This window comes from Aegilops tauschii, chromosome 5, assembly GCF_002575655.3.
Source record: "Aegilops tauschii subsp. strangulata cultivar AL8/78 chromosome 5, Aet v6.0, whole genome shotgun sequence".
NCBI classification, from domain to species: Eukaryota; Viridiplantae; Streptophyta; class Magnoliopsida; order Poales; family Poaceae; genus Aegilops; species Aegilops tauschii.
Window position 1 is genome coordinate 421,976,481 of NC_053039.3, and position 18,082 is coordinate 421,994,562.

Here is an 18,082-nt window from a genome sequence, read left to right on the forward strand (position 1 = left end):
TCTTCTCTTCTCAAGCTCCAATAGCATGTAGTAGAGCCACCCTTATAAGGAGGTCCAACTCCTCTTCCACTTCCGGGGTGGGACTAAACTTCCCACCTCCACCTAGTGCCAATAAACCCACATGGGCCCTTAGAGATTTTTCAGAAATTGCTATATGGGCTTAAGGCCCATCTCAAATTTCAGCAATTTGTTCTCTCTGTTTGTACACTTGTACAATTGTCGTATAATACCAACTTCTATTCATTAAACCTTCTTCTAAAAATTGCAAGATACGGTTAATGCAAGGAGAAGACGTCTCGTCACCGAGTTCGTTCTCTCACCTACCAACACGCTTGAATGTGTGAAAAACAAAATCCGCGACATCGCAAAGAAAAGCAAGGCATGAAGACGACATACATGATTCAAGATTCTATTTTTAGTCGTTTATTTTAAGTCCGGAAGCACGTTTCCAGGGCATGGACAACTTTGATTTTCTATCATTCATGTAATAAGCATGATACCTTGGATTTTGTGTGGATTTTTGGTCGCTTACGCATACATCTGTATGTGTAATCCAGTCAGACGATACGTTCCATACCAATACATTTTTGTTTCCCTTCATTTGTTCTAGCTTAATGTTTTTTGCTGCTGTGTTCATTCTTTTCTTCCATGGAAGAGTATTGTTGATGTTGCTATCTTCCTTTTTGTGATGCTGCCTGAGAATCCCCCTCGGCTATCGTGCGATCTGGTGTGGGATCCCACGCCAGAGACAACAACAGATCCGGCTGACACATGGGCGATACACGCCCTGGGGACTGCCTGCTGGCGTCATCATTGCGTAGCAGACCAGGCGCGGGCGACCCAGTCGACGAGCGCCAGTTGGCGCGGGGGGACGCGCCAGGTCCGGTCCCGCCCGACCGCTCGGTGCAGACTGCCCGCATATCGGACGAAGACGGGCCACCCGTGAATCCTGCGGTGGGTGGAGTAGGCGGATCCGCCTGGGATCCCATGTGCATGATTGCCGCTGGATCTCTCGGGATCGGCGTCCCCAGCTGGATCTTCCTCGTGTCTTGCGCCAGACTCCCTGGGCGTTATGTGTTGCATGAAATCACGTTGCACAAATTTTTGTGCTGCATTTTTGTTACCCTTTTCCTTTTCTGCATCATGAAGATCAGGATTAGTAGCACCATCAATCACATGATCAACAACTCTTTCGCCCCCTTGATCAGTAGGATTTAGGAGCTCCAGTGGAAGCAAAAGAATTCCTGCGCTCAGCCAATGTCTTGCACCCGCATTAGGATGCAGGTCAGAGAAGGGAAAGCTGTTTTGAAAGTGATATAATTTATTAGTTAATATAATATACTCGCCTTGCCCTAACTCGCGTCGTTCACTGCAATTGTCAGCATTTGCAAGTGATAGGAAATTGATCTGCAAGTCATAACAGTGTGCAGGGAATCATAGTCAATACATACTTAGGCCTTAAACAAATGAACTGCCCACAATGCAGATAGGACTTGATTATTCAGTTCAACAATAAATCACAAAACATACTTAAAATTCATCACAAATCTCCTTCAGCCTCTTGATCTTATCAACATACCCATGTTTCTGTTTGAGAAAATCTGCAATAATATACCCAAGTTTTTTCTTCTCTTGCTTCAGTTGGTCCCTCTCTCTCATCACTTGGTCTCTCTCTAGCACCACCCAGTCCCGGTCTTTTTCTCAGCCTTTGCCCTTAGGACCTGATGTAGATTGGCACAACCATGGTCTGCCAACTTATTCTTCTCCAGCTCCCCTTTGAGATCGCTAAGTGACAATCCGGCACTGCCCAACTGTGTGAAGCATCCTCCTTGTCAGCCACCATTTTAGCAAAGTCCATTTTGAAAAATCTCAGCTCTTCCTCTATCCTCCTCTTTTCTCCAATTAACTTGAAGTTTTCTTCAGCATTCTTAACATTCTGTCTCAGCTTCTCGTCATACATGCTCCACAGTTCTCTGAGGCAGAACTTTGTAGCCAATAACCACTCCGGGTCTACCCATTCCACATAGTTACATTTCACTTCTTTCTAGAGTATGAAAAAATATGGTCTCAATTATGGGCTAAAACAAATATTAGACCATAAAAAGGACAGCATAAATACGGAATTTGTAAATGCACAAATTAATTGAAATTGCATGCAATTATGGGTAGAACAATGGATTACTATGAAGTAAATCGAGAACGAGCTAATGTAAACATATATTTACAGTACGGAACAACATACCTTCTGACCACAGGCAAGAAAACGTCTGCCAGTGTCCAAGGAATCAAAAGCAACTAGCCTGACGCAAGGTTCTCCATGCAGATAACGAGAAGGCAGATCGTGAGCAATGCCACTCCATTCATAGCAAGGGATAGTCGTGGGAAGCTAAACAACAGAGATAATGCACAAATCAACGCCTTGCGTTAAATACCGGAAATGAAGAACCCTAACCCCAAGCCTAGCACTATCTGGAGATTATATAGTAGGAGCGTACTTGTAGGCTAGTCACGGATTCACCATCCGAAGAAGAGCTCGACTGGTCGCTCCATGAAGCCATGGCGTAATGCGACCGGCGGCAAGACGTGGATAGGTGGCGGCGGCGGCGGTCGCAGTGGATAGACAGAACGAGCGTGGAGATCGCGGGGGAAGAACCGCCCCGACCAGGTGGCCAGCGCGGCCCATTTAAACGGGTTGTAATCAAAATAAAAATTGTTAAATGGGCTCGGCAACGGGAGCGGCCGTGTGTCGCGCCGTCTAACGGCATCCGTCGCCCCACTCCACATCATCGCGACAAGCGGCCCGAGTTACACAACAAGCCATAAAATGGTGGGTTTTTCTTTTCTTTTTGCGGGGAAAATGGTGGGTTTTTCTGTACCAAGTCTATACTCTAGACCCAAGTGTGTTGGTTTTCGGTAAATAAACCAGAGGAGTGAAAATAATTAATTATTACCACACATAATTACATCTTCTATATCTAAATAACTAGCCCCCACTAACCTATTTCTCTTAACATACAAATATGCCACCTCATCATTCAACATGCATGGAGAAAGGTCCACCACAACCTGCAATCAATAAATTCCCGCAACAACATATACATGTTCCACGTAACCAATTCTCTATGAATATATTTCCAAACATTCCCGCACCAACGTGCGGGGTATCATCTAGTTTTCTAATGTGGACAACACAAAAGATGCCATCATTATAAAGGCTAAAATGCTATCCATTTTCCATGATTAAAGTCCCTAGTGACCACCTCATGTTTAGTCCATATATGCTACAAGCGCTATCTCAAGGTCCTGGCCTCTTGCAAGAGTATATATCATGTATGCAGTAACACATTGTAAACACCTCACTATTACATCACTGGATTCATCCATACATAACTCTAGCAAGTGTTCTACTCTTCTTCGTCCACCACGTTTCTGCACATGATAATAGATAGGAAAAGTTAATGAATGACAAGTTAAAATAATTATAACCTACAATGCATACAAAAACTTACTTCTTATTTAGTTTGCATTTCTTGCTGCGTTTAGTGTGCCCTAGCAATTTGCAAGCGCCGCCCCTGATTCTGAGCTCGTCGTACCAAAGTGGCCTACCATTTTTCGACATAGGGCGGTTCTCATCTACCTTAGTTGCACCTTTCGTTGATACTTTAATAGGATCTTGAACTTCAACTATGTTGCCTTCACCATCGTCTACATATTCAATTGCACACCTACTGAGATCAGTTGTTTTCTTACTTAAATTTTCCTTTAGCTGATCATACTCATGGCTCTTAGCTATCACGGCCTTCAAACTCTCCTATAACTGATCCCACAAAGCTGGGTGTTTGCATGCCGCATGCATAGCTTCTGAAGCCAACACACTGACTTGGCTATATTTCATTCTTTCAGCTACCCCAGTCCAACCAAATCCCAACAGATTGCTTGTGCGCCTCGCGGGCAGTCCCAACCTTGCGTCTTTCGTGAACCGAGCAGGAACTAAACACTTTGGTATTTCATATATATGCAAGTACTTCAGTACATGGAATATGTGCTTGCAAGGTGGACCCTTTCGAATCATTCTTCTGCAGCTGCACCTTATAGTTTCTGTGAAATTTACTGGAGTATACTCCACCCAAAAACGGCTCTTCCGGTTATTCTTCCAGGCCACGATGTACTATTGTGATCCGTCTCCGAGCTTTATTTATACAACTTACATGCCGCCAATTTTCCTAAGATCATCTTGCAACATATAGAAGTTTGCTGGAGTGAAGACATGAGAAGCAGCTATCTCAAGTTCCCTCGAGTAGTAACTGGCACCGGTAAACTCTATGAGGCCGTGCAGCCATCTCGCGCCTCGTTCTCACGGATACGTACAACGGCGTTCTCATAGTGCAAAATCATATCCACCAGGGTCATTTCACCGTCTAGGTGGAGGTGAAGGCATGAGTTTAGACTTTCACTCCTCTGGTTGCTTTTCATGCCAAGCCAAAACCCCTCTGTCAGATAAGCTGCGGCCCATAGTCTCCTCTTCTTATACATCCGTCTCAACCATGTTACTGTTTTTTCCGACTGACATCTTTTGGAAAACGTGTGCCATCTCTCCTCAAACGTGGTCGTGGACGTGCTGTAGTATAGAAGAGTTCGGAACTTCTTCAAGGACTTGTGACTGAGGTGAATCTTCATTTTTTTTCTATATGCCACGTACATATACGGTGCCACACGTCTGGCAAGGCGAATTGCCTTGATCATCGCAGCGTCGGCGTCCGTGATTACACTCTTCGGCATCTTTGACACATGGACCTCAAAAAAGTCTGCAGCAGCCACACATATGTCTCTTCAGTCTCGTCCGAAACTATGGCACAACCAAAAACAGTGGTCTTCCGGTGATTGTTAAGACCAACAAAAGGTATGAATGGCATACCATACCGGTTCATCTTGTACGTGTTGTCAAATACAAGCACGTCGCTGAAATCCTCATAGTCATGACGAGACTGGGAGTCACACCAGAACATTCAATCCATATGTCCTTCCTTATCTAGCTTGTACTCGAAAAAGAAGCTAGGATCCCTCACTTTCCTACTGGCCATGATGCCTATGGCTGTGGCGGCATCACCTTTTGAAAGCAGCTTCCTCTTCTCCCTGGAGCAAAGGTTGTATATATCATGCCTGGCAAAACCAACACCGCCATACCATAAATGTTTGCTGAGGAAGGAATCCATAATGTCGTGAATTCTAATCCCTGCAGCTCCCATGGACAATATCTCTGCTTTCTGGTACTCTTTGATTTTTCTGTGGGACCAAAGAAAAGGTACCTCATCCGGTCTTGCCATCATATGGCTATGCTTGTCCTCAAAACTATCAACATACCAAACCCCGCGCTTTTGGTCAAGCTTGACAGGTAGGTGCGCTTCGCAGTTGCAGCGTGTCCCGGGTCTGAGTCTACGGCTGTGTCCTTCCTCGGTTATTAACTTGGTGTCACGTTTTCCTTCTGTGGAACAAACAAACCGCCTATAACGCATATGATGTGACTCGGTTTTGCTATACCTGACCTTGCCCTGTCTAATGCTGAAGCCATTATCTCTAGCATAGCTGTTGTAGAAATCAAATGCAGCATCGTGAGACATAAAAGTCATTTGTATTATCTGCATGAACATATCCCTCTTATCATCTGCACTGGCAGTATCTTGGACATTCTTTTTCCCCTCATCTTCTATCACCTACACAATCATAACATAGCCATGAAAACAATTTTCTATGGTTTAACATTACTTCCATACAACATTGATTACATACATACCTCACTCATGATGACCGACGACTGCGACTCCCCAGAATCAGGTGCATCTAATGATTCGTCATCAAGGCCTGTCTCCGCGTCGGATTCACCGTAATAGTCATACGCATTATGACATTCGGAAATGAGCTGAAAAATACAACACAAATACATAAGTACTTAACATATAATATTCCAGGATAAATTCAATTTGCATGCCAAAAAAAATTCCACTTCCATATATATCTGACTAATATAATCTTCATTCGAGATCTCCGAGTTGTTTTCCTGACCATCATCATGCTCGTCCATCTATAAATTTTCAACACAAAAATATAACCTTGTCCGATGCCACCAAATAATTACAACATGATAATGCCACTCACATTAAGATCTTCCCATTCGTCCCCATGCTCTGACCAATCTCCACGATCTGAATTTTCATCATCTGACGAATCTTCTATCCAGTCTTTCATCAGTTCTCCAAACTCCATGTCAAACATGATATCAGTTAACTCATCATCCGCCATTTCCTACAACAAATAATATGTATCATCACATCTGCAAACATTATCAATGCTTAAATATACAACACATAGCACATGATCACGGATGTTAAATAAACTACCCCAGCCCAGGGCGTTTAGATCATGCACACAATTGACGCCAATGACCTCTGACCACCCATGGATCCTCCCCCCTCTCCACATAGGTCATCGGCATTAAGGTACGTCAACCCTAGTAAGGAAGATGCCCACGGCACCAGTCGTGATCACATTGGATCGCGAGAAGCAGCGTTACTCGTGATAACATGCGCCACCGGATACCTAGCCCACGGCACCAGTTGTGATCACTTGGATCGTCGGATACCTAGGTAAGCCGCCACATCAAATAACGGAGCCGTCGTGCACACAACCAATGACAACCGACGCTAGGTTAACCCTACAAAGAAGAAACCCACTTTAGCCCGCGTGATCACTTTGTATCACAACGAGCAGCACTCCCAGAACAAGATCTGCGATGGCCTGGACCACCGGAAAGCAAGGTTACCCGCCCCGCTAGGTTAACCACTACGACGAAAACGGCGGCAGTTTGTTTGATGCTGCCGCGAGCGAGACAGATGTGGGGAAACATGATGCGGTACCTGCGAGCGCTGGAGGTTCACGATGGTGCCGCGCGCGCTCTTGGACGAGATCGCCACCATCGATATTCCTACAGAACCTCAACAGAATGATGGAGGAGTTGCGTGAATGATGGAGTTGCGTGATTGATGGATCTGCCGTCGGCAGGTCGTACCTGGTCATGGGGTCGTGTCATCTTTTTTTGGAAGGACACCGTATACATACGTATGGGTTATACGGATTATACGGGGCTTGGATATGGGCAGCGGAGGGTCGGAGAAAAAATATATGGCGGGGGTCAAGGGGGAGCACTCAAGCAAGGCTCCAGTACTGATGGTTTGGTTAACTCTGATGCTTCGAAGGGGGCAGCAGGTGGTGTCGCCCGGTCTCACCTAGCTTCCATTTGCTTGGAGCAAACCACTACCTAGAGTTTCTGATCCTTTTAGTGCAGAGTTGGCAGCTCTTCGAGAAGGTGTTGTTTTTTCCCAGCTTCGAAGCTATTCACATATGATCATGGAGGTCGACTGCATGGAGTTAGTCAACTTACAGAACTCGCGCAGCAATTCGCTTAGTTGCTGCACCTATCTTGAAGGTTAGATGAGCTTGTCCCTAGTTTTGCTTCCTTTTAGGTTACACATGTTGGACGTACTTTAAATGTTCTCGCTCACAAGTGTGCTAAGCTTGATAGTACATTAGATGGGACAGAAAGTAGTCCTGGTCGAAGCCCTGATTTTCTTATCAGTAGCCTTTGGGCGGATTGTTACCTATTTTTGATTAATATATTAGGGTTCCTCTGTCTCGCATGAGTGTCACCTTCAGTCCGCCTCGTCTTCAGTGGCCTTAGGGCCATGGCAGCGTGATGGATCCCGGCCCTTGCTGATGGGAAGGCTTCTCTTTTAGATGTTTCTTTGAGTTTTATTAGAGTTTGTGTCCTACTCAGAAAGAGGAGACGGTGGGGGCTCTTTAAAGATGGAACAAGGTTGATGCGGAGCATCCCTCGACTACCCGCACCGACACTCCATCACCGCCGCAAGCACCAAGAGGACCAATGACAAGAGCACGTGCGCGCAACATCGAGAACGAGGTCACTTCTTTCCTCTCCGAGTTTCGTTCGGTTTCACTTGAGGATGGGATTCTACCTCAAAGAGATACACTATGCGTTCTTAGGTACAAAGAAGATGATCGTGAGGAGGAGAATACGGAGATCCAAGCATACACGGAGGAGGAGAACGAAGAAGGAAGCAAGGAGGAGAAACCCCCCTAGACACCCCGGGTGCCCGGGCTCACCACCTGGGAGCTGCCACGGCCTACCCCGGGTGCCCGGCCCCTTGGCTCCCGGGTGCCCGGGCCCTCCTCTCCCAGCCGTTGGCTGCCCCACCGGGTGCCCGGGCCTGGGACCCCCGGGTGCCCGGCCCCTCCCAGTCGCCCGCCTGGCGCCACCCCGGGTGCCCGGGCTTGGAACCCCGGGTGCCCAGGCCACCTCCAGTCGCGCCCCTGTACGGGCCGGGTACCCGGTCCCCTCGCCTCTGGGTGCCCGGCCGAACCTGTGGATGGCCCCTGGCCGGTCCGGGTGCCCGGGCCCCATGACCCCGGGTGCCCGGACAACTCCGAGAGCCTGCGTGCCTCCTTGGGGCTTTGCCCTTGTATCCCCCCTCCACGCTTATTTCGCCTCAAAACTATAAGTACCCCCCACCTAGCTCATTGGAGAGGTTAGCAAAGTATTAGATAAAACATTGTGAGCTTTGCTCCTTGTATCCCCTCCTCTTTGGAGATCAAGCCCCCACCTAGGGAAGAATCCTTTGGATTGTCAAGGCCTCCTCTTGGAGATGATCATCATCAAGACCTCACCTAGTGGGAAGAACTTACCTAGTGCTATTTTCCTTGAATTGTTCATGTAATCTTGTGGATCTCATGTATGCTACTCTAGTGGATGTGATATTTGGGTTTGTATGAGTGTTTTGTTCCTTGTGTTCTTGAGTGTTCTTCCTCCTTTTCCCCCTCCAAGTGTGAAAAGATCCCCTCTAGGGTTTGACCCTACAACATCTTGTTATCATGAGCAAGGTTGATTCACATCTTGGGGTCCCATCCCCCCATTTGCTAGCTTGATTTTGTTGTTTTTTCGTCCAAATTCAAAAATCCCCACAAAAATAGCCCCAAAAAATTTTCTTGCAATTTGTTGGATCTTGTGAGATTTGGTTGTTTTGGTCCATGGATTTGATGTTTGGCAAGTGGATCTAGCCCCTCCCCAACAATGCCCACCCTTCCCACCACGAAATCCACGGAATCTTGCATTTTCCCCAAAATTTCCGCCCAAATCGACGACCACCGGGTGCCCGCACCTCGAACCACCGGGCACCCGCACCCCCGGGTCATTTCTCCCCTGACCAGCCCGGGCACCCGCACCCCCGGGTCATTTCTCCCCTGACCAGCCCGGGCACCCGCACCCCCCCCCCCCCGAATCAGCCCACTTCCAACACCGTTTTGGCCATAACTTCCACCTCCCAAGTCCGTTTTTCGTGTTCTTTGGCTCGTTTGGAAGCTCTTGACATCCCCCTTCCACACATATCATTACCACCACCATTAACCTCCATCCAAAAAATCATCAAAAATACCCACCTTCCGCATTTGACCGATTTTGAGTTGCGATTTGCGTTTCCTAAGGTGTTTCGGCTACTTAGGAGCGTATGACATCGACATCATCGCCTCGGAGTCATCTTCACCGCTAACCGTAAGAAAGGACGGTAACCTTGATGACACTTACCTTTGCTTTTGCATTGATAGCCCGAGCCTTTTGCATTGCTTAACCATTGAGACTAGCGATTTGAGTATTGTCGGGCCACGCTATTGTGCACCGTAGTGATCTTGTTATCATCTTAGTGCCATAAGTCTCTCCCGTGCATATCTTACATACTTGTCTCATATCATACTTGGCTCAAGCATCAAGCATAGAAAAAAGAGAAAGAAATAAAAGCTTTTAAGCAAAAGAGGAGACACAAAGAGCTTATAAGCAATAGCATTGAGCCATTTTGCATATCATCTTGGTCACCGCATACATAGCATAGTCGGGATTGAAGACGGCACGTTTCTCTTATAGGTTGGTGCACATGCGTATCTCGCCCATTTGAGCAATCGAGCTAGTGTCTCTCTAGCATTCGCACAACCAGAGCATTTTCCGTGGTCACTCCCATTTTGAGCTCACCCCTTGGTTGTGCGGATCCCATCTATCTTCCGTGTGTGTGTTCCTAGTGATACTCTTGGCTTTGATCTATTTGCTTTACTTGCATTTTTGTGAACCTTCTCAACCTTTTCGATATCTTGACTAACATTTGCTTGAAATTTTTGCCACCATCCTAACCAAGCTACTCCATAAGCCTTTTACTTGTAGGTGTGAGAAACAAACCCGGTTCCAATTCTACTATTGTGGCATTACATTGAGTGACACTTGTTACATCCTCAATCCACGGAAAAGGTAACTTTGGTATAGTTCTCTCATTTTCCTACTCACCCCACTTGGTTATGATGGATAGGCCAAGTTCGTCGGCGAACCCGCTTTTCGAGGAGCAAGGTGATGATTCTGGCTACGTCACAAAGAACGACTTCTTCATCGCACAACGACCGCTACATCAAGAGGGTGAAGCATTGGGTGAACGCATGGAGCAACTCGCCTCCGACCTTCATCAATCGATCGACGACAAGTTCACTACACAAATGGAAGAACTACGCATCATGATCGTGCGACGCCCGTCTTCCTCATCCTCTTCATCAAGACGGCGCCACTCAAACCGCCGCTCAAGTAGCCAATCTTTGGAACGCCATCGAGCTCAAGCACTAAAACACCACCAAAACGGCGCTACGGCTACAACAACCACTTCGACATCTTCGCCAAGTGCTATCAAGGCATCTTCGCTTTCGGACGTACGGCATCTTCGCCTACTTCCCACGAGTACGCCTACAACAACTTCCTCAAGTCCAAGGCGACCACCTACGAGCGAGGGTGCCACTTCATCTTAGGAAGCCCCTCAAGGAAGATGCCCGAGCATGGGAAATTCCCTTCGGTCATGGAGACGAGCTACGACGTGCCACATCATAGGGGCCTCCAACAACAAGACGGCGACAAGAAGGTTGAGCATGGGACCATCCCTTCAACCAAGGCGACGATAGGAGTTGAGCATGGAGACATTTGCACCAACATCTCTCCGCCACCCACATATGACGAGACACCCCAATTACCATGTGAGGAGAGCCACCCCACCATGAGTGATATGAGTGACTCCACCATACACGACATTGAGTGCATTTCCTATGAGAGGATGAGTGTGACCACCACTAGCCCCACACATGAGAGAATGCCACACACCCTATGTGAGGTTGAGAGCCATTTGAGTGACTCCATCAACCATACGAGTGAGAGCATCCACGAGGGATTGAGTGAGCCACAACACTTAGTGAGTGAGGTAGTTGAGAGGGCACGTGAGGCCACTATGATTTCTAACAACTTAACCTCTACTCCGAGTGTGTTTTTTTCTTTGGTGCTAGGTCTCCTACATGACGACATGCCTATCCTCGACGAGTCCATACCTCCAATGGAGACAACGATAGCCATGGTGGAAGATGATGCACCCCCCACATGGTTCCATCAAGATGAAGATGACAACGAGTGAATCTTCGACACCTCACCTACAACACATGAGCGACGCTTCAAAGGTAACATAGGTGATGGTGCTTCTCTTGTCCCACTAGTGGACTCTCTTAACATTGATTGCTCCCATGATGATGATCACCTTATGGATTCACCACATACTATGTCTTCTACATGCTTAGATATGCCACCTATTTATGATGAATATGATGATGAGCATGTTCATTTGCCTAGTTGTGATACTATGCTCCATAGGATATCTTGTGAAAATTCTAGCGGTCATGTCATGTTTGACAATCCATTAAACTTGTCATATGCTATGGGTGATATTTCCCATAATTGCTGGCATCATATGCATATCATTCATAACAATGCTCTAGATATCACTAGTGATGCATTCCACAATTTGAGTCTCCATTATGCTATACATAATAACAAACCTCTCATGATGGATGACATGTTTCTATATCACGCATCTCATTTATTTGAGCATTGGCTATTTTGTGCTAACCGACACATGCACGTGTGCATCATAAGGGATGATGTGTACATATACCACGCACACACAATTTTTCCTTTGTCTTTGTTTTGTGTAGGTACTCACGTATACTCGTCAACCTCTCAATCCCAAGAGTTGACAAAACGAGCTCTTGAGAGCAACGATGATTTGGGATCCCGTGGACTATCCTTACCAACGTTAATTTCTCGCAAGGACTACGCTCATCTCTTTTACTTGGCTCTCACACGGCTTTGGGATATATATCACTTGTTACGTTATGCCCATTTTCTCGTGTTCACTTTGCATGCTATGCCTTTGCCATGCAATTATGACCCTTGCTTGCACTTACATATGATTCACCATTATGCTACTTCTATGATTATTTGCATGCTTGGTGGAGATACTTGTTGCTATTTCCATGTTTACCATGTGCTTCATGCTATTGTTGATTCTTGTGTTGGGAGAGTCATGATGTCTCATTGCTATTCACATATGGCCTCTCACCAATCCATTGATGTTATTTTGCTCATATGTTGCTTTCATGCTTGTGCTATGTCATGTGAATTATTCATGCACACTATTTGCACCCATGACATGCTTGCCAAGATTCCTCCTAGTATGTTGCATCTTCGCACTACTAGCTTGCTTGACTTAATCGCTATGATTGCTTGCTATGTTGCATCACCCATGTTCCACTATTACTCACTTTCTTGGGTTGATGACATATATGCCCATGCCTCTCACATGATATATATTGCTCATTGTCACTTGCCTCCATTAGTTGCCTCTCTCATATCCACTTGTATTGAGTGCAATCATACTATGCTTCTTGATCTTGGAGACTTTGACAATTTACTTGTGATGCATGCTTGTTTGTTTGAACCTATTGTATTTGGTTGTTATCGCATCATATTCTTACATACCATGCCAAATTCCCTTGTTCTTTCTTATGATGAGCATGATACATACACTTGTAGGGTATCTTACCACACGAATGATAGGTTTTGCATTTCCGCTAACCTCATTTGTTTTTCCGAGTGTTTGTCATGTTCTTTCGTTTTGAAGGATTCAGAAGGCGGTACCATGGCAAGACAACTTGGTCACGTGAAGGCGTACACGATGTGCGACACCAACATTTTTGACATCCTCATAAAGGTAAACTCCTTCCCTTTGAGCCATCCTCAAATACGCACATTGGACGGGTCACTCTTTTATTGTTGTTTCCTTCTTGTTGTCTACATGATAAATCTCGCAAATGGAGGAGCGACATTGGAGATGGACCCTTTGGACCTTCAAGTTGAGGAGCGCTTGCACTTATTGGATGCACCTTCGGAACTCCACTCATGCGACGACATCGAGCTTTGGTACATCAACACTCCTTTGACTTTTTGTACCACCACCTTCATATTGGTTGATTATGCTTCCACATGTCATGCTCGATGGACATCTCATAATCATCACAAGTTTGCACCCCATGCATGGATCGACTCACATTATGCTTGCCTTGTTGCATCTATTCCCATGTCCTTCATGATATTTCAGCTTGTGCATTTCCTTAGCAAATTTGTTGTGATCTTTCTCGATGGCATATTCATACATCATGATCTTATTGCTTACCATCAATTACATGATAACTTATTCATATCGAGCATCCATTGCCATATTCATGCTATTGATAAACCGTCTCACTATGACATCATTTTGCACCGTGGTTGCATTGATCATATTTACAACACATTTGTGTGCACAATGAATGCTTTTGATCCCATGAACGCTTTGCATCTCATTCTATATAATATTGATAAGCTTCATGCGCTTTGCCACGAACAATCTTGCCGCACGGACTCATTCTTACTTAATGGACACTTTGTATGCGCTAACCATTGTATTTTTGAGTGTCGTTTGTGTTTGCTCTTTTTGCACGTATACTCCTCCGGCGACACCTTGGAGTACTTGGATTCGCCATGACTTCCACCTCGTCCAACTACAAGTCCATCCACGACAACTGTTTCCGTGGTGATGAGGATCACGATCCGAGGTCGGATCTCTCCCAAGGGGGGAGATGATGCGGAGCATCCCTCGACTACCCGCACCGGCACTCCATCACCACCGCAAGCACCAAGAGGACCAATGACAAGAGCATGTGCGCGCAACATCGAGAACGAGGTCACTTCTTTCTTCTCTGAGTTTCGTTCGGTTTCACTTGGGGATGGGATTCTACCTCAAAGAGATACACTATGCGTTCTTAGGTACAAAGAAGATGATCGTGAGGAGGAGAAGACGGAGATCCAAGCATACACGGAGGAGAAGAACGTAGAAGGAAGCAAGGAGGAGAAACCCCCCGGGACACCCCGGGTGCCCGGCATCCCCAACCCCGGGTGCCCGGGCTCACCACCTGGGAGCTGCCACGGCCTACCCCGGGTGCCCGGCCCCTTGGCTCCCGGGTGCCCGGGCCCTCCTCTCCCAGCCGCTGGCCGCCCCACCGGGTGCCCGGGCCTGGGACCCCCGGGTGCCCGGCCCCTCCCAACCGCCCGCCTGGCGCCACCCCGGGTGCCCGGGCCACCTCCAGTCACGCCCCAGTATGGGCCGGGTGCCCGGTCCCCTCGCCTCCAGGTGCCCGGCCGAACCTGTGGATGGCCCCTGGCCGGTCTGGGTGCCCGGCCCCCATGACCCCAGGTGCCCGGACAACTCCGAGAGCCTGTGTGCCTCTTTGGGGCTTTGCCCTTGTATCCCCCCTCCTCTCTTATTTCGCCTCAAAACTATAAGTACCCCCCACCTAGCTCATTGGAGAGGTTAGCAAAGTATTAGATAAAACATTGTGAGCTTTGCTCCTTGTATCCCCTCTTCTTTGGAGATCAAGCCCCCACCTAGGGAAGAATCCTTTGGATTGTCAAGGCCTCCTCTTGGAGAAGATCATCATCAAGACCTCACCTAGTAGGAAGAACTTACCTAGTGCTATTTTCCTTGAATTGTTCATGTAATCTTGTAGATCTCATGTATGCTACTCTAGTGGATGTGATATTTGGGTTTGTTTGAGTGTTTTGTTCCTTGTGTTCTTGAGTGTTCTTCCTCCTTTTCCCCCTCCAAGTGTGAAAAGATCCCCTTTAGGGTTTGACCCTACAACAAAGGTTCTCCTCGCCTAGCCCTCATCCCGGTGGTGCGTCTAGCATCGTCGGTGGGCGTGTATATGTGTGTCTCCGACGGATCTGTCCTTAGTGAATTTGCTCGGATCTGGTCCTTGTTCGTCTACGTTCGTGTGTGTCTTAGGTTGGATCCTTCCAATCTACGCTGCTATTCAACGGCATCGGTTGTTGTTCTGGTGTGCTGGTTCTATGGGGCCTTAGCACGACGACTTCCCAACTGCCTGCTACAACAAGTTTTGCGTTACTCCGACAAGAGAGGGGCGTTAACGACGGCGTGCCTTCGGCTCGTTTCAGTGCTTGTAGTCGTTCCTAGGTGGTATACGGACCTGGATGTAATTTTTATTGTTTTTTGTGTTCGCTATACTGCCATGATTAAAGATGAATAGATTGAAAGTTTTCCTGAAAAAAAAATGGTTGATTAATAAATAAAGCTCTTTGATTCGTTGCAAAAGAAAGTTTAGAGTAGAATTAGGAATTATACTCCCTTGTTTAAATTAGATAGAGATATATTCTTGACACGCAAGTCAATCTCGTTGGAACGTGCAACATGTAATCTCTGCACCTATCATATATATACTAGAAGAAACCACGCGGCCTTCCCAGGGCGTGGTACAATCGCTTACCAAATTCATACAATTATAAGGTCACCGAACCAACCCGGAATCAGCCAAAGCACTGCAATTGCAGATTTGCAATGCCTCGGAGCGGTTCCATCAAGAAGCAGGCGATTGCCGGCGATGCCAACGATGCCCTCCCGCGAGACGTCCTGGCCAGCGTCCTGCTCCGCTTCCCGGCGAGCGACCTCCGGCGCTTCCGCCTCGTCTGCAAGGAGTGGTGCGAGGTCATCTCCGACCCTACCTTCATCGATGCGCACATGGTCCACGGACCACGGGCCCTGACCCACACCATTGTTTTTTTTCGTGGACGTCGGGGAGGCGGAGCTGACGGGGCCATAGAGCCGCGAAGCAGCGACGGCTACCTCTTCGACGAGCAGTGGCGACTGGTGGCCAGGTTCACGGCCGGCGAGTCAGAAGACATGGTGGGCACGTGCAACGGCCTGCTCTGCTTCCTCGACCTCCGCCAGGGGGGCATCAGGGTGGTAGAGCCCTTCACCGGCGAATCGCTTGTCCTGCCGTCGCCGCAGAGGCGGTTGTGGCACGCTCGTGGCGCCTACAGCTTTGGCTTCGACCCCAGCTCGAGGAGATACAAGATTTTGCACCACGAGAAAGATGCTTACATGTACACGATCGGAGGAGGCGAGAAGTGGAGGAGAGCGCATGGGGCCACCGTGTCTTACGGCTGCGTATTCGCTGACGGAGCAGTGTGGTCCGTTGCTACGAATCGGCGTCGGCTCAGAAAGGTCGTGCGCTTCGATCTGGCGACGGAGAAGATCACGTCGGAGCCCATGGAATCGGCTGGCTGGGGTACAGCTCTGTCAACGGTGTCGGACGCGCGGGTGTTCTTGATGGGCTTAGGGGTGGCCGGGGAGTTGGAGGTGTTCTCCATGGGAGACGGCGGCCGGTGGATGCGATATAGCATCGCCGTGAGGGCGCCTCACATGCGGTTTCCCGCGGTGCCGCATCCCCTGCAACGGGGGCACGTGCTGATGCGGGACCGTAACAGGGATTCGCGCGGTGGCGTGTACGCCCATCCGATTGCGCCGGCGAGCAATGATCTGGGCTCGGGGAAGCTGCTGCTTCAGATGCCAAAGGACTGGCCGGGAGCTGACGGGACACCTAGATGCGATAATAAGACGCGATGGCTGTTTGTACCGGTCCCGCGTGAGGAGGAGACGGCGGCCAGAGTAAGACGAGTCCCACAAGAACTGCACCCTCCAAGGGTGTTCTCCTATGCCCCACCAGTGTCTATTTTCAAGAAAGCAAAAAATGCCCCACCGGTGTCTCCTCCTCCCTTGGCACGCTACTTTGGAGGCCTGCGTGAATTATAAAGCCACAAATCGGTGGTTATTTGTATCGGCTTCTACAATTTGATTATCTAACGCTACTTTTATTTCTATATATATATATAGATCGACTAATCTCGCAACAATGTACTACCTTGTGTATTTCGCTGAAGAGCTGGCCACTTTTCGACTTTTCTTCCATTAGCCACATTCTTTCCACTTCATGACCGTGTTGAAAATAGTGTATCATTGTTGGAGTAGCGACTTCACATTGTAATTATGGATCACATTCAAATTATAACGCGCGAAGAACCCCAAGGAGACACATTGTAATTATGGATCACATTCAAATTATAACGCGCGAGAACCCCAAGGAGACTTTGAATACGCTCCTGACCTGCTCCCGCGAGCTGGGGGGGGGGGGGGGGGGGGGGGGGAGGGGAGGAGGGACGACGTACGCGGAGGCGCATGGCGCTTGGCGGGGCGCGGTGGCCGATGAAGGCGTCGTGGACGACTGGTGGGTCCTGCGGGGCCGCGGTTCTTGGCGGCGGGCGTGTGCATGCAGCGGGCGTCATTTTGCTCTAGATCTGGTGCAGATGGGCGGGCTTGGCGGTGCGCGCTCATGGTGTGGTGGTGCAGCGGCGGGGATGGACGGTGGCGCAGCGGCGGGGATGGACGGTGGCGTGGTGGCGGGGATGGCTGGTGGTGGCGCAGCGGCTGCATGTGCCTGTGCCGTGGATCTGGAGCAGGCGGCGGCCATGGTGGCGGGTGGCGCGGGTGCGTGCCCGACGGCTCCGACGCTTGGAGCTCACGGGGCAGCGCGGGTTGGGCAGTGACCTAGTGTGGCTGCTGCTCCGGCCGTGGGTGGCTCCACGGCAGCTTGGCAGGTCGGTTGCGGCGGCGGTTCGCATTTTCGGCGTCGGCTCGTCTGTAGGCGGCTTGTGTTGGCCTTCGTTTCCTTTCCTCGTCGTCCGGACGCTCCTTTTTTTGTAGGGTTGACCCTCTCTCAA

At 48.4% G+C, this 18,082-nt stretch overlaps 1 protein-coding gene across 1 annotated transcript; it reads left to right on the top strand.

Moving 5' to 3' along the window:
- The first annotated feature begins 15,863 nt into the window (after nt 1–15,863).
- On the top strand, nt 15,864–17,117 carry LOC109746865 (F-box/kelch-repeat protein At3g06240-like). The gene has a single exon (XM_020305966.1). It carries the CDS (start codon nt 15,864–15,866, stop codon nt 17,115–17,117), a length of 1,254 nt encoding a protein of 417 aa, XP_020161555.1.
- Nucleotides 17,118–18,082: the final 965 nt, after the last annotated feature.

Coding starts and splice junctions, on each gene's coding strand:
- LOC109746865 (XM_020305966.1), top strand. CDS start 15,864: ATGCCTCGGAGCGGTTCCATCAAGAAGCAGGCGATTGCCGGCGATGCC.